The sequence below is a fragment of the Candida jiufengensis genome (genome assembly GCF_024610255.1).
Source record: "Candida jiufengensis strain CBS 10846 chromosome Unknown scaffold7, whole genome shotgun sequence".
NCBI classification, from domain to species: Eukaryota; Fungi; Ascomycota; class Pichiomycetes; order Serinales; family Debaryomycetaceae; genus Lodderomyces; species Lodderomyces jiufengensis.
The window spans coordinates 479,560-506,035 of record NW_026261556.1 but is presented as its reverse complement, the minus strand read 5'-3'; the positions used below and the strand labels follow the sequence as shown (position 1 = coordinate 506,035).

The 26,476-nt window shown below is 28.1% G+C and overlaps 12 protein-coding genes across 12 annotated transcripts; 8 read left to right on the top strand and 4 right to left on the bottom strand. All coding sequences in view use genetic code 12, as the record gives it.

Moving 5' to 3' along the window:
• Nucleotides 1-749: 749 nt before the first annotated feature.
• SUI1 (translation initiation factor eIF1) lies at nucleotides 750-1,079 on the top strand (the record flags this gene model as incomplete). Its single annotated transcript, XM_051766795.1, has 1 exon — nucleotides 750-1,079. One exon carries the CDS (start codon nucleotides 750-752, stop codon nucleotides 1,077-1,079), a length of 330 nt encoding a protein of 109 aa, XP_051622053.1.
• A 318-nt stretch (nucleotides 1,080-1,397) lies between these two features.
• Nucleotides 1,398-2,099, top strand: KGF54_000838 (U2-type spliceosomal complex subunit; the record flags this gene model as incomplete). The annotated part of the gene is made up of 1 exon (XM_051766794.1): nucleotides 1,398-2,099. One exon carries the CDS (start codon nucleotides 1,398-1,400, stop codon nucleotides 2,097-2,099), a length of 702 nt encoding a protein of 233 aa, XP_051622052.1.
• Nucleotides 2,100-2,662: 563 nt separating this feature from the next.
• Nucleotides 2,663-2,974, top strand: CKS1 (cyclin-dependent protein kinase regulatory subunit; the record flags this gene model as incomplete). Its single annotated transcript, XM_051766793.1, has 1 exon — nucleotides 2,663-2,974. The coding sequence occupies one exon, from the start codon at nucleotides 2,663-2,665 to the stop codon at nucleotides 2,972-2,974; it is 312 nt and encodes a 103-aa protein (XP_051622051.1).
• A 349-nt stretch (nucleotides 2,975-3,323) lies between these two features.
• MEC1 (protein kinase) lies at nucleotides 3,324-10,244 on the top strand (the record flags this gene model as incomplete). The annotated part of the gene is made up of 1 exon (XM_051766792.1): nucleotides 3,324-10,244. The coding sequence occupies one exon, from the start codon at nucleotides 3,324-3,326 to the stop codon at nucleotides 10,242-10,244; it is 6,921 nt and encodes a 2,306-aa protein (XP_051622050.1).
• Nucleotides 10,245-13,598: 3,354 nt separating this feature from the next.
• On the top strand, nucleotides 13,599-15,188 carry PTH2 (Pth2p; the record flags this gene model as incomplete). The annotated part of the gene is made up of 1 exon (XM_051766791.1): nucleotides 13,599-15,188. The coding sequence occupies one exon, from the start codon at nucleotides 13,599-13,601 to the stop codon at nucleotides 15,186-15,188; it is 1,590 nt and encodes a 529-aa protein (XP_051622049.1).
• A 482-nt stretch (nucleotides 15,189-15,670) lies between these two features.
• Nucleotides 15,671-17,353, bottom strand: KGF54_000834 (uncharacterized protein; the record flags this gene model as incomplete). Its single annotated transcript, XM_051766790.1, has 1 exon — nucleotides 15,671-17,353. The coding sequence occupies one exon, from the start codon at nucleotides 17,351-17,353 to the stop codon at nucleotides 15,671-15,673; it is 1,683 nt and encodes a 560-aa protein (XP_051622048.1).
• Nucleotides 17,354-17,484: 131 nt separating this feature from the next.
• KGF54_000833 (uncharacterized protein) lies at nucleotides 17,485-18,855 on the top strand (the record flags this gene model as incomplete). The annotated part of the gene is made up of 1 exon (XM_051766789.1): nucleotides 17,485-18,855. One exon carries the CDS (start codon nucleotides 17,485-17,487, stop codon nucleotides 18,853-18,855), a length of 1,371 nt encoding a protein of 456 aa, XP_051622047.1.
• A 114-nt stretch (nucleotides 18,856-18,969) lies between these two features.
• Nucleotides 18,970-19,803, top strand: KGF54_000832 (mitochondrial 54S ribosomal protein uL1m; the record flags this gene model as incomplete). The annotated part of the gene is made up of 1 exon (XM_051766788.1): nucleotides 18,970-19,803. One exon carries the CDS (start codon nucleotides 18,970-18,972, stop codon nucleotides 19,801-19,803), a length of 834 nt encoding a protein of 277 aa, XP_051622046.1.
• A 41-nt stretch (nucleotides 19,804-19,844) lies between these two features.
• On the bottom strand, nucleotides 19,845-21,581 carry KGF54_000831 (GPI-anchor transamidase subunit; the record flags this gene model as incomplete). Its single annotated transcript, XM_051766787.1, has 1 exon — nucleotides 19,845-21,581. One exon carries the CDS (start codon nucleotides 21,579-21,581, stop codon nucleotides 19,845-19,847), a length of 1,737 nt encoding a protein of 578 aa, XP_051622045.1.
• Nucleotides 21,582-21,706: 125 nt separating this feature from the next.
• On the top strand, nucleotides 21,707-22,571 carry KGF54_000830 (uncharacterized protein; the record flags this gene model as incomplete). The annotated part of the gene is made up of 2 exons (XM_051766786.1): nucleotides 21,707-22,312; nucleotides 22,566-22,571. The coding sequence occupies 2 exons, from the start codon at nucleotides 21,707-21,709 to the stop codon at nucleotides 22,569-22,571; spliced, it is 612 nt and encodes a 203-aa protein (XP_051622044.1).
• Nucleotide 22,572: 1 nt separating this feature from the next.
• Nucleotides 22,573-24,249, bottom strand: KGF54_000829 (anaphase promoting complex subunit 4; the record flags this gene model as incomplete). Its single annotated transcript, XM_051766784.1, has 1 exon — nucleotides 22,573-24,249. One exon carries the CDS (start codon nucleotides 24,247-24,249, stop codon nucleotides 22,573-22,575), a length of 1,677 nt encoding a protein of 558 aa, XP_051622043.1.
• A 101-nt stretch (nucleotides 24,250-24,350) lies between these two features.
• KGF54_000828 (uncharacterized protein) lies at nucleotides 24,351-26,366 on the bottom strand (the record flags this gene model as incomplete). Its single annotated transcript, XM_051766783.1, has 1 exon — nucleotides 24,351-26,366. One exon carries the CDS (start codon nucleotides 26,364-26,366, stop codon nucleotides 24,351-24,353), a length of 2,016 nt encoding a protein of 671 aa, XP_051622042.1.
• Between the last annotated feature and the right edge of the window lie 110 nt (nucleotides 26,367-26,476).

Genomic DNA, 26,476 nt, shown 5'->3' with positions numbered 1-26,476 from the left:
AAGAAATTGAATTTTATTTTTTTGGGTATTTTATTTTTTCTCTAGATATAGATTGTATTATTAGATTTAATTAAACATTAAATTTTTTACGAAATGTAACTAATATTTGCCACTTAAAGAGATCTTTACTCTCTTGATGGTTTGATTCAACGAATTGATCCATGAAATCATTCTCAAAATTGACATTAGCTATCAATTGGATTTGGTGGTCATAAAAATGTTCCAATGAAGAAAGAAGGAAGCCCAATAATACTGGTTCATATCACATGCTTATTCAATATTATTATATTTAACTAAGCAGGGTAAATCTAGAGAGTAGTGTTAAAATTCCATTTCGATAAAGTCGCAAATTAAAGTTGTGTCATTAAAAAAGAAACTAATTTTTGACATTCATTCAAATAATTCTTCTCCTATATATTAATTAATTATTAGGCTAAAAAAATTTAATCAGTCAAATTTTATAAAAATATTTTTAAGTTTAAAAGGAAAAAAAAAATTTAATTATTTTTAAATATCTCAATACACAACTATTACTTATCGACTAGTTTTAAATTAGATTAAATTATATAAAGTCAATTTATCAAAAATCTATATTTCATTTCACTATTTAAAAGAACAACCCTTTGATTTTATAATTAATTCATTAAATTTAAAAGGTTTACTATTATTATCAACTAAATAAAATTTAAATTAAATTTTAGTACAAAGAGAAAGGAAAAAGCTATTTTATCTTTCATTTGAAACATTTTATGTCAACTATCCAAAACTTAAACGCATTTGATCCATTCGCCGACACTGGTGATTCTGAAGCTCAGCCAACTAATTATATTCATATTCGTATTCAACAACGTAATGGTAGAAAAACATTAACAACAGTTCAAGGTGTACCAAATGAATATGATTTAAAAAAAATTTTAAAAGTTTTGAAAAAAGATTTTGCTTGTAATGGTAATATCGTTAAAGATGATGATTTAGGAGAAGTTATTCAATTACAAGGTGATCAAAGAACCAAAGTTAGTGAATTTTTAACTACTCAACTTCAATTACCAAAGAAAAATATTAAAATCCATGGTTTTTAAAAGAACTTTTTGGTGTTATTTTACTTTGCTATCTTTTTAGATCAATAAGAAGAAATATATAGCTGCTTCTGTTTCTGATTTCAGTTTATATATAAGTTATGCTTTTAATTAATAAACTTATAACTTTTAAGTAGAAGAGCTCTCTTGTATGTAATATTCATTTCTTTTTGCCTCTTGATAATGGCATTTCAAAATATGTGCGGTATTATTATCTAAAAATGCTGCGCAAAATAAAATAATATATTTAGTATAATTTTACAACCAAAAAATCAATGCAATCACTAATAACCCGTATCATATAGCGAACTATAACTCAAAATGGCAGGTGATCTAAATCTAAAAAAATCATGGAATCCAAAATTAGTTAAAAATCAAACGAAAGTGTGGGAGTTGGAACAAAAGAAATTGAAACAACTCAAAGAAGATCAGGTCAAAAATGAAGAATTTAAAAAAGAACAAGAATATCTTGATTTATTGAAATTGCAGTATGGTTCAGATTATGAAAACCATTTATCAAATAATGAAAAGTTAAAAGTGTCAAAATTAAGTTGGATGTATGAAGACGTTCCCTTTGAAAAACAAGAACAAGAAACAAAAAATTCAAGTGGATTTATTGAAAGTAATGCTGAGTTTACTGATGGCAAAAAGGAAGTTGAAAGTTTGTTGAGTGGTAATCAAGCTTTTCACAAGAGAGGTTCAAAAAGTAGTGGTTATACAGGTAATGATAGATTGAATAAAATTATTGGGTCAGGATTAAGTAATAAAGGTGTAAGTTCATCAATACTAGAGAACGACCCTATGGCATTGATGAAACGACAACAACAACAAAAGCAGAAATCGAAAGCACTTAGTAAAGATAAAGCACTAGATCATAAAAGCAGTTCATCATCTTCATCATCATCAAGAAGGGTGCATAAATCTGACGAGAAACATAGACACAAATCTCATAGATCTTCATCAACACATTCACACTCACACTTGCATAAATCATCGTCACATTCTGGCTCGCATCGATCTTGAGTTGGTAGAAAATATGAAGATAGAGTTAATTAGGGTGGAAAGTAATGTTGTTTATAAAATTTTTAATGACTAATGATATATTTAATGACAACTCAATTACAAGCTGTAGAGAAAGTCTAGGTCTTCTTACCAAGATCAGTGTCAACCCTGTTTTTTTTTAAAACATGTAGCTTTAAATCTAAATTTAGATAAGACTCACGCGTGTATAAAATCGTATTCTAATTAAAAAAACCCTTAATAGAAATTTATTATGTCTAAGGAAAAAAAAATTATATGGTCTCTTTTTTTAAGTTAAATTACTTATATCAATACTTGTTTTACAACTTCTTTATTTATACTTCACTTCATATTAAACTAACTTCAATTCACTCGTGATTATATAGCATTCTTTTATCATTAGCATTAAAAACATATTACTTAACAACTAAATCAATTCACCACATAGATCTCAAACATTAACTTGAAATCGTCTATTTTTCAAACCACAAAACATCCGATTTTAAAAGTAGACCCAATCTAACATAACAATCTAACATTAACCTACATAAATAGAACTTCGAAATATGTCATCAAAACCAAGGTATTTAAGTGATTCAGAAAGAGCAAAAGTTTTAGAATTTCAAGATATGATTCATTATAGTCCAAGATATAGTGATGATACTCATGAATATAGACATGTAATGTTACCAAAAAATATGCTCAAAATTATACCACAAGATTATTTTAATCCAGAAACTGGAACTTTAAGAATATTGTTAGAAGAAGAATGGAGAGGATTAGGAATAACTCAAAGTTTGGGGTGGGCTCATTATGAAACTCATGCTCCTGAACCTCATATCTTATTATTTAAAAGACCTATTAATTATGGTCAATAACTTGAAAAGTAATGTATAATAAAAAAATTTAATCTGTATAATAGTGTGTTTTTTTTTCCAAATATAAATGGGGTTTAAAGTATCATTTTGAAATAGAGATATAGTATATAGTTTATGAAGTGAATGGGATATGAAAATTTAATTTTAGTATTTAGTGTGATAAAGTGTTTGATGTAAATTATGGTGTTCTTATGTCTCTTTTTTAATATTTAGCAGTTATTTTATTAGTTAGTATTACGCGTAATATTTCACATAATAAAAAAAGTGTTGCAAATAAATCTACACGTTAAGCTTTACATCAATCACAACCCATTGAATCAATTCACACTTATAACAATTCAACTATGATATGACTTCAACCCAAAAGTTGAGTTCAGAAGAATTACTACAATTTTTATCTGATATCAAGACAAATATAAGTGATCAAGATACAGACTTTAAAAAATTAATATTATATTTATTACAATTTTTAAATTCTAAATTAATTGATATAACTCAAGTAGACAACAAAAATAATGATGATATACTATTCAAAATTATAGATACTATTGAATTAGTTTTAAGCAAGAAATTATATTTATTAAACGTTTCATTAAAATATCAGGATATTAGCTTAATTTATATACCAACTTCAAATACAAAATTAATTCTGGCTCAAGAAATTCTACTTTACGAATGGATTATATTATTTATTGGTCATCATATTTCAACCACAAATTCAAAGCCGGATGTTGTTAATCGGTTAAAGAGTTTAATTATTCACAATATTGACTTAGTATCAACAAAATTACATAATTACAAATTTATAAAGCTACTACGAGAAAACCTAATAAGGTCTTTAAATCTTGATATTGACCATTGTGTTGAAAATGTTTCATCATGTAATAATCCTACATACTTGAAAAAATTAGTTTCATCTTGTCATTTGTATTCAATTGTCAATGATTATGATATTAATAAAAAGTTATCATTAAATTCAAGCGCATATCAATTAAAGTTACAAAATTTTGGTAGAGAACTTTGGCAAATTCTTGACAATGCGCAATTGGTATATAATGAACAAAACTTGGTAATGATTGATAACCTTAAAAGTTTATTGGTGCTAAATCAGTTGGATAATATTTTGATAGATGATTTGATTAATTGGAATGAGATTCAACTTTTGTTAATGAAAATTTTGGAATTAATCAATCAAGATTTTAAAAAATTGGCAACAGGAACTAATGGATTCGAATTTCCAAATATTGTACAATCAATTTCAATCACATTATTTAAAATTTATTCATACTGTAACGATAAAAACCTAGTACCCAATTTTATTTCAATTTTAGATTTTGAGGGATTAGTACGTAAAGTATCCTACATCAACCTGTTTCCAATATCAATTAAGAGTACAATATATTCTATTTATTATCATTTAGAGTCAAAGCATAACTTTTTAATAAATATAACTGATGCTTCTCCCATTGATTTCAAAAATTTTCAGTATTCATCTAAAGAACTAAATGATTTAAAGCTAAAGTTGAATCATGAATCTACTACCATGGAAAGTCTTGAATTTATAACTCCTGAAAAATTCAAGTATATCGCACCAATTAATTCCAGTGAAACTGAAAAACAAATTCACTGGATCAGATATGTGAGAAATTTGGTTCAGTTAGACTTTGGAGAAGTTGAAAAGGATGCAACGATGTTCACATTGCTTACTGCGCTAAGTAAATTTCCAGCACTTCAAGTAGATTCAAATGAGGAGATTAGTAGATATAGATTAAATGTTCAAACTACAACTCAGTCATTAATACTAGATGAAATTATAACAAATTTTTTCATTCCAAATATGAATTATATCAAGTCAAAACCATTAATTGCATGCAACTTTTTCAACATGTTGTACAATTATTATACGACATATCTACCGAATTATGATGAATCACTTAATGGATTAATAAGTATAATGCTTCAAATTTTAGAAACTCACTCAAACCGAAACTTAAGGATGATCATCACCAAAATCTTACCATTATACCTCATAAGAGAATGTAAAGAATCACAGCATGATAAAATGTTTAAATTTATATTTCAAAGAATTACGAAAATAGATTTTACTTCCAGAAATCGTCGTCATTTTGGTGAGTCTACAATTTTTTCAGTGGTTGAATTGGCAAAAGTATCACATGGTAACAGACTATTTGCATCATATTTAAAGTTAGTTGATTGGTTAGGTGAACCAAATGATCAACATTCAAATTATGCTTATTCTGGATTTTGGGATATTGCTCACTCCAAAAAAATCTCACCATACAAAATGTTATCACCTTATTTATCTACAATTGCAGCTATAATTATTACTAAACCATTGGTTTGTGAAAAACTACTACAAGTCATCAATATGAAACGTGATTATTTTCTTAGCAGGACTAAGGAATATACGGTGCCGAAATTACTTGAATATTTTAAAGATACTACTATAATTGGTCAAATTGCTGATGCCTCAGATATGTCAATCAAAAAATTATTGGCTCAAAACTTACCTAGAATATTAGCATTATACTTGGTGCAAGATTCTTCAAATGAAAGATATGTTATCAAAGTTTTAAGTAGTAATTGTCCAGATTATAAGCAGGTAACAACTGAAGAAATTTTTACTTCCGCTGGTGAAATAGCTTGGTACATATTATTAGAAATCCAAGTAGATGATGACGGTAATATTCGAAATTTAACAAATATCATATCAGCATTGGAAATTGTTGCTAAGAATTCACATAGTCAAAAGCATCAAAGAGCTCAAAAGGGTAAAATGGCAAGTATGTTAATTGAAGAACAAATATTATTATTGGTTCAAAAATTCAGTGATGTTACTCATTCTTTAAAAAGTGCCAAACCATATATGGAAAGAAGAAGTGCTTTTCAAGCAATACTTTATTTAATTAGAAATCATGGTGTTGCTTTAACTTCTGCATTAGGTCAATTATCAACTTGTTTACAAGCCATGTTGGAAGAGCCAGATTTTCATGTTTTAACTTTAACTTGTTGGAGAGAATTAGTTGAAAGATTACCACCCTCACATTTAATTTCATTAATTGATATTGTCATTTCCATCATTTTTCAAAAATTTCAAACTTTTGGTCCAGATGCTCAAAATATTGCAATAGAGATATTGAAAAAGATTTATAAGGAAATTCAAGATAAATATAATAGGTTCTCATTGTACTATTTATCTATTCCATTTTTGGATTATATGGCTAATTTTAATTTTAATAAGGAATTTCGTAATATGAAAACTCCATCAAGATTACAAATATTTCAAGAATTTAGTAGAAGATTAGGTACTAAAAATCAATATGTAGTTGAGCAAGCATTATTTGATTTATTTAATTATGTTAACAAGTATCAAATAAATTGTCAAAAGGATATTTTCAAAGACTCAAGTTTACATGAAACAATAACTATTTTGGTAAGAACAATATTAGATACTGCGTCACATTTTAAAAACAAAAATCCAAAAATTACATCAGAATGTGCGAGAGTTTTAGCAGTATTTGGAGCATTAGATGCAAACAAATTTCATTTTAAAACGGTCAAACAACTGATAATAGTTCAACAAAATTTTGAAGACCAAAAAGAAAATTCCCGTTTCTTAATTGATTTTATTGAAAATCATGTTTTGAAACTATTTTGGGCATCAAATGATCCACAAAAACAATTATTTGCAGCTTTTGCAATGCAAGAATTTCTACAAATACTTGAATTAAATGAAGATAAAATTAAAGATTCTCAGAATTCAATTTGGTCAAAATTTAGTGATGTTGCAAAATCTACCTTAACTCCGTTAATGAATTCAAAATATACCGCGGCTGCAAAATTAAAGATAGTTCCAATTGCGTTTCCATACTATAAAACTGGTATGAAGTATGAAACTTGGTTAGTAGATATAACTTTGTATCTTTTGAAAAAGGGGAGTTTTCACGGTGAAACTCAAGAGCCAAATACTAGACAATTGATATTTCAAAATTGTGCAATTCTATTAAAAGATCAAGATATTTCTATTTGTCAATATTTATTCAAATATGTTGTTTTAAGTCATATTTTATGTTTGAATCATTCAGTTGAACAAGAGATGTTAGAGGAGTTCAACCATATTTTCAACATAGATTCTAATGCTTCACCTTCTGATAGAACTGAAGAACTAAAATTATGCTTTCAAACTATTTTCACTGTATTTGATTATTGTAACGAATGGTTATCAGCCACAACTCAAATTGCAAATAATAATAACACTACCAGTTCCTCATCCTCTTCAACTGATGTATGGCTCGATAAGATTGATTTAGTTACAAGATTTATTGGTGCATTTGGTATGGATTTAATTGCAATTAAATCCGCAGAATGTGATTCTTATGAACGTACTATTTTGTATATCGAAAAATGTTATCGTGATGGTCAAATTGATTCAGATTTCAAACTTGGTGATATAGATGCTGCAAAAACTTTACAAAATATGTATGCTAATATTAATGATTATGATGCATTGAATGGTACTTTGAAGATGTTTTCATCAAATAATGTGAAGGAAAAATTGAAAACTTTTCAGTATAGTGACAATTGGAGTTTAGCTTTAGAGTCATTTAAAGTCTCTAATATTGGTAGAAAATCTGTTTCAAAAAGTACAAGTTTATTAAAAGCATTAAATGAATATGGATCTTATGACGAAGTGTTGTCAACCTTATCAGGTACCACAGATTTAAGAGATTTGAATCAAATACCATTGGATTGGGCACTAGTAGGATTAAGATCTGCTGTATATTCTGGTAAACCTGATCAGTTGACAAAATGGCTTGAAGTAACTGATTCATTGGGTAAACCTAAAGATACTGAAACTTTAGTCAACTATGAATTAGCACGTTATATTACATGTTTATATGACAAAGATAAAAGAGGTAATTTTGAAGATTCAATGCAAAACCTATATAAAGTCATTGGAAATTCATTAGTTTCTTCAACATCATCAAGTTTTAGTAGAAATGTTAATCTTCTAAATCAATTACATTCAATATATGATATGGGTGAAATATTAAAATCATCAGATGAAACAACAGATCAATTGAGATTAAGATTGAGTAATGTTGATCAAGATTTTGATACGCAAAATAAGATTTTAACACTTCATTTAGTTGCAAATCAAATTATTAATAACGACAAGAAAGTTTCTGAAATTTATTTACATCAATCAAGTTTGGCCAGAGAGAATGGAAGATTAGATGTTTCAACGAGTTCAATCGTAAAAGCTATGGCTTTAGAAAATCCTGTTGCAAATATTGAATACTCGAAATTATTATGGGCTGAAGGTAAACAATCTGAAGCAATTAAAAACATATCAGAAATATTGAAAAACACTGAGATTAATAATACTCAATTTAAGGCTAAGATCCAACTACAATATGCCAACTGGTTAGATGAATCAAATCATTTATCAGCTCATCAAATTATTGAAGAATACACAAAAGCTTTTGAACTAGATAAGACGTATGAAAATTCAAGTTATGATATTGGGAAATATTACAATAAATTGATGGATTCTTCAAAAGATGAATCGGGATTTTATCAACAATTAACAGTTAGAAATTTCATATGTGCCGTTTCAATTGGTTCACTGTTTATATTTGAAGCATTACCAAAATTGATTACGATCTGGTTAGATTTTGCCAAACTTTCTAAACATAAGAAAATTGGAGAGAAAAAATTGAAACAAATTATACAAGACTTAACTGATGGTTTGAAAACAATTCCTACATATGCCTGGTATACTGCTATAACTCAAATTTTATCAAGAATTGTTCATGAACATGAACCATCTTATAAATTATTATCTACAATAGTTGCAACGATAATATCTGAATATCCTCGTCATAGTTTATGGTACGTTTTATCACATACATATTCAGGTGATCAAAAAAGAAAAGATAGAGTCAACAAGATTTTGATGAATGCTAGAAAAAGAAAAGATTATGAAACTCTAATTCTAGAAGCACAAGATTTATTTGCAAAATTTATTAGTATTGCTCAAAAATCGGTCAACAAATCATCAAGAGTTAGACAATTGTCCTTGAGTAAATATTTTAATTTCACCGATATCAATAGAGCTTATGACCAATTAGTTATACCAGTCCAATCAAATTTGCAAATTAGAATACCTCATAAAGAAGCAAGTTCATACTCAGGAGCATTTCCACGTAGTGCTTCAGTTACATTTAATGGATTTTCAGATCAAGTCAATATTTTCTTTTCATTACAAATGCCAAGACAAATTACAATCAAAGGTTCAGATGGTAAACCATATAGATTAATGATAAAAAGTGATGATACAAGAAAAGATGCGAAAGTTGTTGAATTTACAACAATGGTTAATAGAATATTATCAACAAGTGCAGAAGCAAGGAAAAGAAATTTAAATGTTGCAAATTACTCAGTCATACCATTATCTGAGAACATTGGTGTTATTGAATTTGTGATGAATGTTCAAACAATGAAAAGTATAGTTAGTGAACAACGGAAAAGAAATGGAAAAGTTGTTAATGAAAGACAAATTTTCAATACTATAAATCAAGCTCAAAAACAATTTTTTGATAAAAATAAAGATAACAGGTCACTAAATAATTTAGTAAGTTTATTTAAATCAGTGTGCGATAAAAACCCACCAGTTTTACATCAATGGTTTATTGAAACATTTCCAGATCCAAGTTCTTGGTATATGGCAAGAAATTCTTTTACAAGATCATCAGCAGTTATGTCAATAGTTGGTTATTTAATAGGGTTAGGTGATAGACATTGTGAGAATATATTATTTTTCAAAAATAATGGATCAATACTACATATAGATTTTGATTGTTTATTTGAAAAAGGTTTGAATTTACCAACACCAGAAATTGTTCCATTTAGATTAACCCAAAATATGATAGACGCAATGGGAATAGTTGGAGTGGATGGAAGTTTCAGAATTTCTTGTGAACATACTGGTAAACTTTTGAGATTAAATGAACAATCATTAATGAATATTTTAGAAACTTTGTTATATGATCCATTATGTGATTGGAAAATTAATTCAGAACCACAAAAGGATTTATCAAAAGTTAGAAAAAAAATTAGAGGTTTAATTAATGAAGATGAAGGATTGGTAATGAATATTCATGGTCAAGTTGATTTTTTAATTCAAGAGGCAACTTCAATTGAAAGATTATCTCAAATGTATGGCGGTTGGTCAGCATATATATAGTTGTAAATAGTGTAATGTATAACATGCTGAAGTAGACTTTTAACACTCGTACTTACTCTTTGAAAGCTTTTTTTTTTCTCTGAAAATAAAGCTAGACGGTATACGAATATTATTTGCACCCACATCAAATCGGCAACACATTTTTAGGAAAAGTCACTCAAACAATAAAACACTCAGAATTAGTGAGGGAATATAATGAGACCAATATAAGCTCGTTTTGGAAACGTTATGAAAATTTGGTATTTGGATTTAATGTTTTCCTTTGTTTAATTGAAAATGGTATGGCAAATGTCCAACAGAAAATAAACAAGTAGATATAAGTTCACCGGTTAATGGCATTTCGACTTTAATCATATGCTATACCACATTATCGCAAAATTCTACAAGCCTAGCCTTTCGGCCACTAAAAAGGCTGGTCATTACAATCTATAGTACAACAAACTATCTTCATGATAATTAATGGGTAACTAAGTAATGAAGTTAATTGTTATATCCGAAAAGTGGCGACTTAGAATGCTAATATTGGCAACTGCAAACGTTCATTGACATAAAGTAGAACCATTATTCTAAATTTAGGATTTGAAATTATACTTTCAGCAATTAATTGTTCCTAACGGTAGTTACGGAAATGTAAACAGTTTCTCGGATAATTGTACATTTCCTGTTTTTGTCATCAAATCTCAGAAAAATAATTCGATCATGATTTATTATAATCAAGATTAAAAAAAGAAGCGAAATTGAAATTATTATAACAAAAAAATCTAATCTCATATCTTGAGCTGTTTCTAGATTTTTTAAAAGAAAAATCTTCTTTGCCCCACGAAATTAGAAGAAAAATTTGTAAAAACATTCACAAAGCAACTCAAATTTAAAGTGAAACTTGTGTCTTACTTTCAATTTTTGGTTTCAAAGAATAAAACTATAAAACAATTTTATACTTCCATTTTGGACTCGTTACAAGTCCGTCGGAATTTTGTTTTTGTTCGAATAAAATTTTTAATTTCTTTTTAATTTGCTTGTTGAACTATTTTTTTTTTTTTCATTGCTATGACATTTAATTATTGAAAACAAATTACGTAAGTGTTGAAATATAAACTTTTGTCATGTAAGTTAACAATAAAATTCTATACACTATCTTACAATAAATAATAAACTGAGCATATAAGACTACTTTCATTTAGATTAACAAATTGAGTAAACTTTGTGAACCTTATTTGAATCAGATAGAAAATTTAAATTGACACCCCATTACACCTCCTAAAACTATTATCAATTTTTTTTTTTATAGCTTCAATTAAATTATGGCCAAACTCTAGCACGAGTGGTTAAAAGGGTATAAGATGATTAATTTCCTTGTAAAGCCTTAGTTGAAGTTACATTCAAGACGGATCATATAAAACGTTGAAGGTGAAACGAATTGAAAACTTGAGGCGTGGAAAATTATAATCAAACATAAACCCCCTAAATTCTATTCCAGGTAATTTAACAATAGATGCAGAAAAAAAAAAGATTCTACATACAAATTTTACTCGCCTCACCTGGAAAATTAAGAATCAATTATTAGATTTCCCGTGAGTTATTACTGTTCAATTTCACTTTTTCACAAATATCAAATTAACAAGTGAATTGTTGAACAATATCTGATCCGAAAACCAATTTGATCCAACGTAGATTTATTATAAATCAATTCTTACATCAAATAATAATTTCTGTTTCAGATTTTTCTTTTTTCTTGCAAATATATAATATTTTACGACGGAAAATTAGACAATCTTTTAATTCTTTCTTGGTATCTACAAGAAAAACTTTGAAATACCCTCGGCTCGATGAGCTTATAATTAGTAGTTACTTGCTACTACAATTGTCAATTGTATTATCAAGTTTGAAATATTATATTCTAATTATCCAACAAATAAATGGGTATGTAATTCTAAATTTATATGTGAATAATTGTATTTAATTTAAAGCAATACAATAAATAAAAATATATGACCTCATACATTTTCAAAATATTTTCGTAACTTTTTTCTTTTGTTTAATTTTAAATTAAAACTTTTTTTAGTTTTGAGTTATGAACAATTCGAACTAAATTTCATCTTAACCTATTTGGACCAAATTGAATTAGAGTACACAAAATTAATTTAAGACAACTAAACTCTTTATTTGCCACCTGTAGAAAGTATATTGGATTAGATAGAGTAGTTAATCCCATTTAGCTTTTACTTGAAGAAAATTTAAGTCTTGTTGAACTTTTACATACTCTTGTTTTCAACATCATTTTTTAGATGATAATAAATTAGTTCTGACTTTGTGCTACCAAATTTTGTTCTGAAATTCTCATTTTTATATCAAACCATTTTAATTTCTATTTTAAAACACATCTAAATTTATTATAACACCCCATATATGCTTTTATAAATTCTATTAACCTTTAGTTTATTTATTAAACTCAATTAAATTAGAGTTTTAGACTAAGTATAAATCATACATAGTATATGTAGTTTATGTTAATTTCCCTGAATTTTAACATTACATTTAGCAAATTTAACTAAAATTAAAGTTTTTATTATTGACAAATGAGGTGTATAATTTACTTCAACTTTGAATTTAATCTTTTGTATCATAATTTAAAGAAGTTATAAGAGTTTTAAATTTATATGATGTTTGATAAATAAGATTAACTTTGAAATAATAATAATAACGTACTATAAAAATAATATAATCTATTTTTTGTATTTTTGTCTTACTATTGTAAGGAATTATTTTAATCTTATAATTTACCATTTCTTTTTTTCAATAATTTTTTAATAAAAGTTATAATATTTCTTTCTTTCTTTCTTTCTTTTTAGTTTAGAAATACAATAAACTAAGATCAATTTCCAAAATTTTTTACTTATCATTCTTTTTATAACTTCTTGTTTATTCAAATTTCAATTTTTTTTCTTCATCAAACTTAATATATTTGATTTGGAAACTACAAACAATTGTTTTTTTTAGTTGCAAAATAATTAAAACCTAAAAGATTAAAACTTACCATTCATTTGAAAAATTAATTAATTTTCATTCCACATTCCTACTTCAAAACTTTATATACATTGCTTTTCAATGTATTGAAAGAAGAATATCAATAGAAAAAAAGAAAGAGTAATTTCGTTTTTCATTTCATAAAATTGAATCTTTTTGTATTCATTCTTTGATTAATGTTTTAAATCACTTATTGCAATAAAACTTGTCACAATCAAATATTTACAGATATACTATTTAAAACTATTAAACAACATCATATCAAACGAATAAAGAAAGACTGCAAGACTGCACTACAAAGAAGAATAAAGTAATATTTACAAAATTATTATGAATTCAGATTCAATTACTTCACACAATTCCACTTCATATTCCACCATAGATTCAAGTTTAAATTCAAATACCGATAACACTACTACTCCGTCAACTTACGGATCATCATCTTCATCATCGTCATCTTTATCATCAGGAGAGGAAGATTTAGATAATAAATCTAAAAATAGAAGTCATTTAAGACAATTACCACAAGAACAATTACCACATTTGAATTTAGAAAAGTATGCAAATTTAAATCCCTCAATTAATGCAAATACATTAAGTCATTCTTTGTCTCATTCATCATCATCTATTTCACCTTCACCATCACCACCAAAATCAAATGACTTATCAAACAGTCATGTAATTACGTATATTGGTAGAATATACTCAATACTAGATGCATTATTATTAATCGAAGCATGTAGATTAAAAATGATACCAATAATTAATAGAAGATTAACCATACTAGAGAGATCAAAATTTATAAAACCCAATACAATTTTCATATGGAATGAAACATCTTGTGGAATGAAAAGATGGACAGATGGTAAAATTTGGTCAGCATCAAAAGTCTATAATGGAAATTTTCTACAGTATAAAGAATTAAATAAATTTACCAAAAAGGAAGAAAATAATGGATTAATAAAACAATCGTTTTCGTTAACTACAAAGACAAATCAAAGATATCATTTAATCTCATATTTTAAAAACTCATATCAAGGTGATAATTTAATGAATAATAATCAAAGCTTAGATTTTCTGGAAAATTTAAATTTGGTGAATATACCTTCACATGATACAAGATTAAAAAATTTGAAATTGTCAGATAAAATTTATTCTGATCATTCTTTACATACTTTAATCAATTCAAATCTTACTACTAATTTACCATTGAGTGAGAAACCAAAGTTACCCCAACAATCATACCACCATCAACATGTTCATCAACACAATAGTATCCCGCTACCTCCTCAACAACCTCATCATCATTCCCAACCGCATCATAATAACAATTCACTATCTAATTATAATTTACCTTTGCATAAATATTTCAATTCAAATGAGTTTCATTCAAACAATCTAAAATCTGAAAATTTAAATAATACCCATAAAATTAATGAAAATAATTTACGAGCTAATATAAATCAGCAAATTAATGCATCCTATAACAACAATAGCATTCATACAAACGAAGAGAATCAAAATAAACATTTCAACAATCACCAGTTTCATTTCAATCCAACCCATCAACAATCTCAATCAGATTCACAATTAAATCATGAATCAATATATCAAGAAAATAGAAACACAACTCAAAATCGAGGAAGTTCACAATCATCATTATCTTCAAGTAGTCAAAGTGGTTACAGCAGTGCACCACAAATAGATCAGCCACCTAAACATTCAAAATTCCCAGAAAATCATCATCAACATCATCATCACCACCATCACCATTATCATCAACTAAAAGATCTTGACCTTGGATCCGAAGAAGATCATGACCATCACAAAAGACATCATCATAATCATATGAGACAACATCTGAATTCTCATTTTGATTCTCAAGTTATTGATTTATTGAATAAAGGTTGGTTGAAGTAAGAAAAAAAAATTTGGTTCTTGTATCTGGGTTGGTTTTTCGGGTTGGTTTTAAAAAGCGTACGTCGTTGATTTTGTTTCTTTCGTGGTTTATCTACTTATTTCTCTTATACTTTTTGCGTTTATAGATAAAAATTTAATGAATAACAAAAAAAAACTTTCTTGTAGAAATATGAGTTTGGCTGCGAAAAATAGAGCGATGAAATGTTTCTGCACTTGTGGAATCCGTCCATTAGAATTACATCATCCGATTAAAGATTGACCTTGAATTGAATACTGTAATTAGTCTGTATCATTTATCATGTTGGGTAAATTTAGAGGGGAACCTCCACAACTTTTTTTTGAAATTGGAAGTTTTTACTAAGAGATGTAAAAGTACCAAAAATTTTGCAAATGCTACCAAAATATGTTTCAAAAATACACATTCAATCAAATTTACGTATTAATCTTCTTACTTAATAAAATTATTTTATTAATATATAAATCTATGATCTTTTCTTCTTCTTTTTAACTTTATCCACAAAGTCTATACATGAAAGGGGTATACCTTTTTTCTTCAATAACTCTATAATTAACATGCCATGAGGACCTTGAACTTGAATTTGATCATCCTCCAAGATTGTGGTTGAACCAGAACATTTGATCCTTAACTCTTCACTGAATACACCCTGTTTTATAAAAAATTTATCATAATTGCCTACACGAGTTATAATTTTTCTCCCAATTTTCATTTCAGTAACAATATTTATTTTTGGTGGTTGACCTTTTAAAATTTCTTTATGTTGTTTATCAGCTGATATCATTTCATAATATGGTGAAAAATTTGGTAGAAATTCTTTAAATGCTTGATCTCTTGCCATTTGTGTACCTTCTGGTTTATTTATTGGTTTACTTATTATTTCATCAATTAAAATATTTTTGGGACTTGTTGGAACCACCAATTCGAAATGTTTTATATAATTTTCAAATTTTGATTTTAGTTCACCTAATGTATATAATGCGTCAAACTCCTCATTAATTTTGTTAAAGAACATTCGTGACTTACTGGTTGGTTTGTACAATGTTTTTATGGTCATTATTGCGTCTTGTAAATCTGTAGTTCCTGATTTTTTAGGTTTGTTGATTTTATGAGGCACAAAGTTTTCTATTACTGATGAATTTGTAGATATTACACTTATAATAGTCAAATCTTCATCTTTACCCTTTATATCAAGATATTTCAATTTTTTCATTTCTTTCAAAAATTTTGATATTTTTTTCCATGATGTTTTTTTTATATTGGCATATTTTGAGTCCATATTTGGTAAATTTTTGTATATGAACGTTGAAAATACGTTACTTGACATTGGAAGCTCTAATTTCTCTAATTTTATTGTTTGAAGTAATGAACGTACGAAAAAATTGTCAAGTTCTTCAACTGTTAATGTTTCTATTTCTTCAGCTAATTCATCCTCTTCCTCATTCTCTTCTTTGTTCTCCATATTGTGCTCTTGGATTTCCTCATCTGCTGGTTTAGACTCTTTCTTGGATTCTCCACTTACTTCTTCAGCTTCTACCTCTTTCTTCGGTATAATTGGATCCACGGTGTCAGGTATTTCTACGTCAATCTCTTTATTTAATTTCATCAACTCATCGTTATAGTGATGCAAAATATTTACTGCTGTACCAGATCTTCCAACCACATTATCGAACTGAGTCATGTTCAAATTACAGGTTCCTATGGCCATAATTCTATGAGGATTATCACTACTTACAACTCCGACAACTGAATATTTTGTAGCTCTTTCATCAAATGGGGGAATTGTACCAGGCAACATTAAATCTGCACCTTTTCCCAAATATACTTCAACAACATGAGGATGAGTTTTTATTAATGGTAAGATATATGGACATTTCCAACAAGTTAAGATGGATGGGTATAGCTGTGAATCTCTTGTCTGAAACCATGTTGGTAACTCTTGATCATTCAAATATAAAGTACCTGAAATACCAGTTGATGATATAAAGGTTGCTTTTTTACTTGTTGATGGTAATATATTTTCTAACCCTTCTTTTGAAATTTCATCTATGTTTAAATTGTATGTTTGACATATCGTAGCTAGTAATTTTCTACGATCTGACGACTTGATATTAGCAGAAGCCTTGGTTGTTGGTGGTTTTTTAAACATTACGTAGACAAAAATGTTGCAAAAAAAAGTACGTGAATATTTGGTGTCTTTTTTTTCAAGTAAAATATTGTTAGATCAAAATCAAAACACATATTATTTCACAACAAGACGTATTTCTTCAAGATTCAAAGATGAAAAAGGATTCAAAAGAATCTTCTAATATATCATTCATTAGAGATCTAATAACGGTAGTGGTCATCACCCTCATTGTTGGCTTAGGTTATCCTTTGTTTTTATATACAACTTCAATTTACAGAGCAGATTTACCAGTTAATGAAGTCAATAATTTTGACATAGAATCAATTTCATATAAAATACCTATATATTCTAATGAGCCACTTGATTATAATGCAATTGAATCTGGGTTTAGAGCGAAATATCCTGAGTTGGTGAAGGAATGGCAAATTGAAATTGTCGATCGACCAGAACAGGCTAAATATCAAATTCATTTGGAAGAATCAACTGGCCAAGATAGTTTTGAAACTAATGAAAGGGATATTGTCATCAAAGCTCAATCACAAAACAACTACAATTCATACGTTCAAGAAGTTTTATTTGACAATGTTTTCAAAGATGAATTGGAAACTTTAAAAGCACTCAAAACTGATCAATATTCTTTGGGTGTTGCATTTCCATATAGTCCTCATTACAATTTAGTCTTTTCATTATTTACTGAGAATGGGAAAAATATAAACTGGGAAATAGAGGAAGCATTAAATCATTTTCAATCAGTATCAGCTTTCTTAAAAAATATTACAACATTTACAATTAATACTCAAATTCAATATTATACAAAACTTTCTAAACACTATGAGAACAACTACATACTTGAAAGTGATTTGAAAACATTCATAAATTTTAATGACTGGAATTTGGTCAATTTTGATATAAATCCAACCATAAATTTTTTGGTATACATTCCTGATAATCAATTAAGTATAGAAAATTCTAAAACTAACTCATTTTTAATTTCTCAATGGGGTGGTATAAAATTGTTCAACAAAAACATGCCAATGATGTCAAATTCAAAATTATTGAAAGAAGATTTGATACCCATAATGAATATTTTCACCAACCAGTTATTTAAGTTGGTCGGATTACCAGAAGGATCACAATCTTTACAAATAAAATTAGACTCATTAGAGAGAATATTAATATATAAAAATATAAAAAATTCATTAAATAATTTAAAATCATTGATCAAATTATCGAAATCATTAAATGAAATTACAGTACCAGAAGAAACAAAACAAGAAATTCTCAAGTGTCTAGAAAACATTAAGTTGGCTATTGAAAATAAATCAGTTGAATTTTCTGCGTTAGCTGAACAAGCATCAAATAAAGCATTTTTTGAAAAAGAAATGGTCCAGCAAGCTTACTTCCCAAGTGAACATAAGTTGGCAGTATTTTTGCCGCTATTAGGTCCAATTGGTTCAATAGTGATCTTTAGTGTAATACGGTTCATCAAAAAGTTTAAATCAACAGGTGTTGTTGGTATATAAAAATTAATGTAAATAATTTGGTAGCATATTTTGGTGCATAAAATTTCTCTTTGTAATTCAATTTTTCACTAATTTTTTTTCAAATCAGTCAGGAAGTAGAACTTATCAAGATCAATGTTTAGACTAATACCCCGTCAGCCAATAATAAGGCATGTCTTACATTCTGTCAAATTATCACAACGTACCTTAGTACACACCAAAGAAATAAAAACACAACTTCAAAGAGAAAAAGACAAACAGAAGAAACGAAAGTTAAGACAAGAATTAAAATTTAAATCTTTGGAAAATCCAATTGAACATCCATTACATATGCCTATTGCAGAAGCATTAAATACTATAAGATCGTTTGAAGTAGGTAAACCAGTGGACAAAACAACAATCACGTGTCATTTGTATGTACGTCAAGAGCAAGGTGCTCATCCAATAAATGGAACTGTTGATATTCCATATCCTGTAAATAAAAAGACAAAACCGTTAATTTTCACAACTCAACAATCAATGATATCAGAGATAGAACCTTTAGTAGGATCAGAAAATATAGGTGGGAAAGAATTAATTGATAAATTCATAAATCAAGAATTATTACCAAGTGATTTTACTCATGTATTCGCAACAAGTGAAATGGAAAGTCAATTGAGAAGTGTTGCAAGAATTTTGGGTCCAGCTGGATTACAACCAACAAAGAAAAAGGGGACTGTAACTGATGATCCACATTCAATAACAAATATTTTAAGGTCATTCCAAATTAAACAAAAAGATTCAAATATAACTTTTTCTGTGGGAAATTGTACATTTAGTGATTTTCAAATTATGTCAAATTTAAAAGCTGTTAGTGATGTTATATTCTCACAAATTGATCCAAATGCTTCGAAAAAAACAAGATTGGGGTATTGTTATATTACAACGGCTAATAGTCCCGGTTTAGTTATTGATTTTAAACAAGAGTAAATAGAGATCTAATAAATTAAAGGTAAACCTGTATATATACATTAAATTGATGACTCTTCCAATTTTGTTTCTCTTACATCTTTTGGTTTTGTTTCAAGTGTTGGTGGACTACTATATATTCCTGCTGCACCATATGCAATCATTAACCATGCAGAAAACCAACCTAGTATGACAACCAACCAAGTCCAACATTGTAATTCAGTCCAAGCTCTAACTAATTGTAAAAATATATCATCAAACTCTGGGTATGAATGTGCTATTAAAACTATGGTGAAAGGATTTGATACTATTAAACATGGAATAGCTAATTTTCTATTTTTTTCAATTACTAGTGGAATAAATGTTAATGGAAGTGCTAATATACCAATAGTGAAAGCTAATGCAAAATGAACGATCAATAAGGCAGTTATCAACAATGCAATCATTAACAAAGCAAATGCAATTAATGTGAAACTAGTTGTTTTTGATGCTTTGGAAGATCTGACAATGAATAAACCAAATATACCCTGTGCCATTGTTGGAACTATATTAATAGTATCATCAGGTAATTGTGGAATCACCATAGCTAAAACCAAACAAAATAATTCAATTAAAGTAGCTGTTGTCAATAATTTTGTAATATTTTGTGGAATTTCATTGATGTCGATACCTGAATTTAAAATAACATTGAGTGCACTTAAAGCGTAACTTACAGCTAACATAACAGCACTTGGTAAATAAGTACCGATCGAAACAAAATGTTTGGGACTTAACATCAAATAAAAGAAAAACGATTGATGAAATTTTTCTAATAAGTTGTTAACTGATCTAAATGTAGAATCAACAATTCTACCAAACTGAGTAATATCTGGACCTTTTGTTCCCTTAGCTTTTATTGTAAATGCTTGTATTTGCCATCCTGAAAATGCTTCATGTCCATGAACATCCCTTGAGCCAGCCAAGGCTAATTTCAATATACCTTTGAATAAAGTTTTTAATCTATTCTCATAATTTATAGCTCTATCACTAATACCTTGCATATGACAACTCATACCTTCATGCAGACTTATCAAGTTTGCAGTATTTAATAAATCTAAATTTGGTAGTTGACCATTTAATCCTTCATAAAACATATCATAGTATTCAAAATTATCACCTTGTTTACCATATTCTATAACAATTGCTGCTTCAATTGATCCTGCTGTATCATCTAAAATTGTATGATACGCATTGACCCAAGACCTTAAACTTTGTTCACCATCTGGAGGTATCACCAATATAATATTTTTTGACCAAACTGAAATACGTTGAAAATATCTTATTAATGCTATCCCCAAAGCCATTGCTCCTTCATTATATTCGTTATCAGAATTGATCCAAGGTACGACCAACGCCATTGCCTCAGTATTTTCTCCTCTTGAAGCATGCATAATCGCGTATAATGTATCATTTGCAACTCCATTTTTATGACTTGAAACTTGTAATCCTAAATCAATTAACCATTCTTTTAGGTGTTTATTTCTAGTTTCAATTGATTCATTTTCCATTTTGTGTATTTCATCTCTGTATCCACGCACAATATTCCATTCACTTTCTCTAAAGTATGAGTTTACTTGTGCTGGCATTAATGCATTTTCTGATATATAACAATTTCTATAATTTCCATCTTGAGGTAATGTAATTAACCATATAATACTAAATAACGCTAAAACAAAAGATATTCTAGGTAGAAGTCTCCTAGCCTTGGGAATTAAACCTAACTTATTTATCTTTCTTAGCACTTTCTCTGCTAATGCCATTTTGAATTATTAAAGACGTGTTTGATATTTGTTTTGCAAAATCAAATTTGGTTGTAAGAATTGAAAAATATTTGAATCAAAAACAACTACCAAATGGACCCAAATTTTTATTTGAAGCAGGACCTATGTTGCAACCATCCTATAAATCATTACAAAGACAACTACGAAGACTACCACTACCTACAAATGCAATTAAAGACGGATCAGCTGTGCTAAAGCATCGTTATAAGTTAGGTAAAACCAAAATATTTGAAACAATATTCACCCAAATACTACAATATGAAAAATACCACAAGAGTATACCACTACTATTAGATGCAATATATAAAGATAGCAAACCTAAATGGTATAGAGATTTTATAAATATTCCATATATGCAAGTTAAAAAGGATTGGCCAACAATGCATATAATTGATGAGCTTACCAAAGATACTAAGACCATCTCAATGTATCATGAAAAATTACAGTCACCTTTTAGATTGGTTGATCATGTCAAAGGTAAAGATAAAGTTAAAAAGAATGCATTTCCAATTTTCACAAAATACAGTGATCAAACATCTTCAGTCCCACGGCTAATTAATGACGTTGAGAAAGCTTATAAGTTTTTAATGAATGAATCAATCTTCAATTTGACTAAGCATCCATTCGAAGTAATACATCTACCTACAAAAATGGGAACACCAGAACACCCAGTTGGTCTTGACACAAATTTACGAGACACGGTTACGTTAGTCAAAAGTGCTTTGGAAAAAAATCAACCAATTCGAAAAGATCAATTTACGAAATTGATGACTTCATATACATCAGGCATTAATCCTAATTTTCAGAAACAACTATTGAAGAAAAGGCAAGAGAACACAACTAGTGTTCAAGTCAGAAAGTTAATTAATAGAGAAAGTGTATTAGCTAATGATTTCTTTGAAAGAATTTACTTAGCGTATATCAAACAACAATACTACTTAGTCGATAACCAATATAAACTAGCATTAAATCATTCAACTTTTAAAATAACATAATTTGAATTCATTTCATCAACGAGACACACGAAAGAATTATTGGATCTAACTTTTTTAGGTTCAAATGATAAAGTTGGTAAATTTATTGGTATTGACGAAGAAGTATCAACAACTAAAAGATGTTCTTTGGTTAATGCAATTAAATCTTTTGATCTATGTTCATATGCTATAACATTTGGAATCTTGGCAAAATCTTGTTCAGGAGTTGATAAAATTAGATTATTTGACTCATCTATGTATGTTATTACTGTTTTGTCCTCCCATTGACTTATCTTTAAGCTAGTGTCGTTGCTTAGGTTTATATTTCTTAAAAATTCAACAGTGATTATTGACTCATGATGGGTATCGACTTGGTCTGGAATTCTGTCGAACGACGTCTTTAGAAGTTCGATTTCATAAAACAATGGGCCCTCATCATAATTAGCGGGTATTATCAAATCCAAGCTATAACGGTAATAATTTAAATTTTTTGATCTTAGTAGGTCTGAATTAATATATTCTATTAAATTTGATGTAGAATAACACTTGTTGAAATCTTGATCATTTAACATATCAACTATTGTTTTCCACCAACCAATAAATTCTGAGATTTTCACTTTTTCGTCCTTTAAACTCCATATGAATTGATAAAATGATTTTAATAGTGTTTGACTATCTCGTAGAATTAAACTTAAATCAACTATCTCCAAACCTAGCACATTATTCCATTTACTGATACCAATTAGATTATTGAGCAATAAAATTATTCTTTCAATTGGGGATATTAAGTAGTTAAATATTTTCTTTTGACAATTTTCAAACACTGTTTCCAAGGACTTACTCATTTTCTTATATCCTCTTTCACCAAATTGATTGACCCAAAAATCTTTTGTGTATTCGGGTATGATATTTGTTAATAATAAGTCAGTTAAATTTTGTGTTAAATCCCCTTTATATTCCTCATTTAAATTTGCTAAATATCTATCGAACAAAACATAAAATGGTTTTAGTTCTTCATCTAATTGTTTTACGGTATTTTCCATAACTTCTATGTATTCAATGATATGACAGATAATTAAGATCAGTTTGACGTATAGTTTTTTAGAACTTGTATTGATATTCACAGAAATCAAGTTATTTTTATTGTCAAGGTATATTTGTTGGAATAAATTATTTGAAAGTTGTTGTGTAATTTGATATGATATTGGACATTTAATATTTAACATTTTGTTGAAATATAAACCGATGGAGTAGCTATCATTAATTACTAGGTAGTTTAAAGTATTTGACATTGTATATATTTTAGGTAGACTCATAATGAGATCATCTTCTAGCTTATGGTCAGTATTGACCCAATTAATAAATTGAATGTTTAAAAATTTACAGCCACCCAATGTCTTGACTAATTTCCCATCATTTGAGTCGTATATTTTTATTAGGTGGTCGGTCCCAGATAAACAAAAATAATTATCAAAAAATGCAATTGATTTTATAACTGATCTATTATTTATTGAATAAATTCTTTCACCATCAATTCTATAACACCAAATAGAAGTCTTGTTCATAGATATAAAGATTAAATTCATTTTGGGACACCATGCCAAAATTGAATTTGGGTCATTTGCAAACGGAAATTTACCATTGTGAATGATTGAAATCGAGGAGTTCTTCATATGTTGTTATGCTAATTATTTAAGCTCGAATAGTTCAAAGTAAGAGTTTTGTTTACTATTTGTTTTTGTGTAATAAAATTATTTATTGCATATTTCACTATTTAAATATTTAATTCATTCAATTCAAAATCATTTAAAGCTTCTAAACAATACTTTATATCTCTATATTGCTTATAAGTTGGTTCCCATTGCTTGAACTCAGTAATCAAATCAATGATTTTTTTCTTGTTCTCTATATGTTTAAATTTCAAAATATCATTAACCAAAGATCTTAAACTCCATGGTAAATTATTTTGGAATTGTAATTGATCAGTGACATTGTTGCTGGTTGTGATAACAAAATTTTTGGAGTTTTTAATCTTTAACTTATTTTGATGAGTTAAGTTGGTTGATTCTAATGCAAATTTGATAGCTTCTATGTATACTTTTTCTTCTTGAAATATTTGTCTAGTGGTTTTACTAGTCTCTAGCTTGTCACTAAAGTCTTTGATTATATTGTAGTCGGTTTGTTGTCCTAGATTCTTCATTACGCAAATCAATTGCAAAAGTGATGATATGAATGGTATTGATTCACCTTCAAAAACGTTTCTATAAATATTTGGATGATCATAGCTCAATCCCATGGATGAATATAAAGGTATAAATGGATTTCCAACAGAACTTGTAAATATAAATTTGATATTGTAGGAAATTAACAATTTCATGGATTCGTTTAATTCAATACTTAATCCACTATCTTTTTTCTCAAACTCAAACATTTCTCTAACTATTTCATTTTCCAATTGAGTATATGCTCTGTAGACAACTTTTAATGAATGTGATGGAAATGGTCCCAAGAAATTACCTGCCATACTTAACACTGCAATTTTTTTATGCCTCAAATGATGATTCGAATGTAATAAATTTGCCAATATATTAATTGCTATAGCATTTGACGTTAGATGACCAACAACAAACATAAAGTCACAATTGCTTATCTCATCTTTATAATTATTTAGCAAATTACTGGATACTTCAACTGATTTGCTTATTCTACCTTGCCCTTCTATTGCTATTCCTTGAATCTCAATATCATCTTCATTATAATCTAAATAATTTGAACTCAACCATGATTTTACAGCTTTTGAAGCCATATTAACATATTCCATTGAAGTTCCTGTATAATCACCAATTAGTGCCCGCACCATTTTGGTTGGTAAAAAGTTATGAACCCCAATAATGACAACTCTCTTTAGTCTCTTACATTTGTTTAGTATTTGACCGGGTGTCTTTTTGTATAAATGATTCTCCGTCTTATAACCACAAATCAAATCATTTGAAATAATTCTTAGCTTTGTTTTAGTTGTGATGACTCTATAATTACTATCAAATGTCGGAGTCACCTTATAGTGTATTTCTTCAGGACTTGTAGGTTTTTTCAAACTTTTTTCAAGTACTTCATTCATTGATCTTGGTTTATACTTTTTTGAACGAATATGAACTGGATTTTCTTCAGTTGATGTACCACTAACACTTAATTCGTAAGATTTGAAATCATCATTAGTTTTGAAAATATAATGACACTCCTCTTTTGATGTTTCAATTGCTACTTTTGCTGCTAAATAAGCTTCACTTGATTCATCTGGTGCATCGTCTTCTTGTGTTTCTTGTGAATTACCTGTAATCCAACTAAACCAACCAAAATAGGAACTTGTATAGGTATTAGTAGTTTCTTCTTCCTGAGAATTTTCTTTAATCAATGGTGTGGTTTCTTGGAGTAAAGGTATATGTTCTATTGCATGTGATTCTGAAGTTGTAAATAAAAATGATCTATAAAATGAATACCATGATGTGGTTTGTGTTGTGGTGTTGTTCCTCGGTAGAGCCTCATTATTGGCAGGTTCTGCTGTATGCAAGTCATTATCTGTAACATTATTCTGTGGATCTATTAGTGGAGGCGTGTTGTTATTATTATACCATGAGAATATCGAATATGCACTAGTCTTTGTTAGATCGTTTGTGTTTGTATTTGTTGGGACTTCTTTTATAACTTGAGGTTGGCTTATCTCTTCTGTGAGTTGGTTGCTATTGTCTGTAGTAGTTGATTGAGTATGGTTGGCACCATTACTTAGTGACATAATCCCATGTATAAGTTGATTGTTGTCGTTTAAAGTGATACTTAAGAAGTTTTAAAAATGTGCCTTAAAAATACATGATCACAAATTAATTAACTTAACGATAACAAACA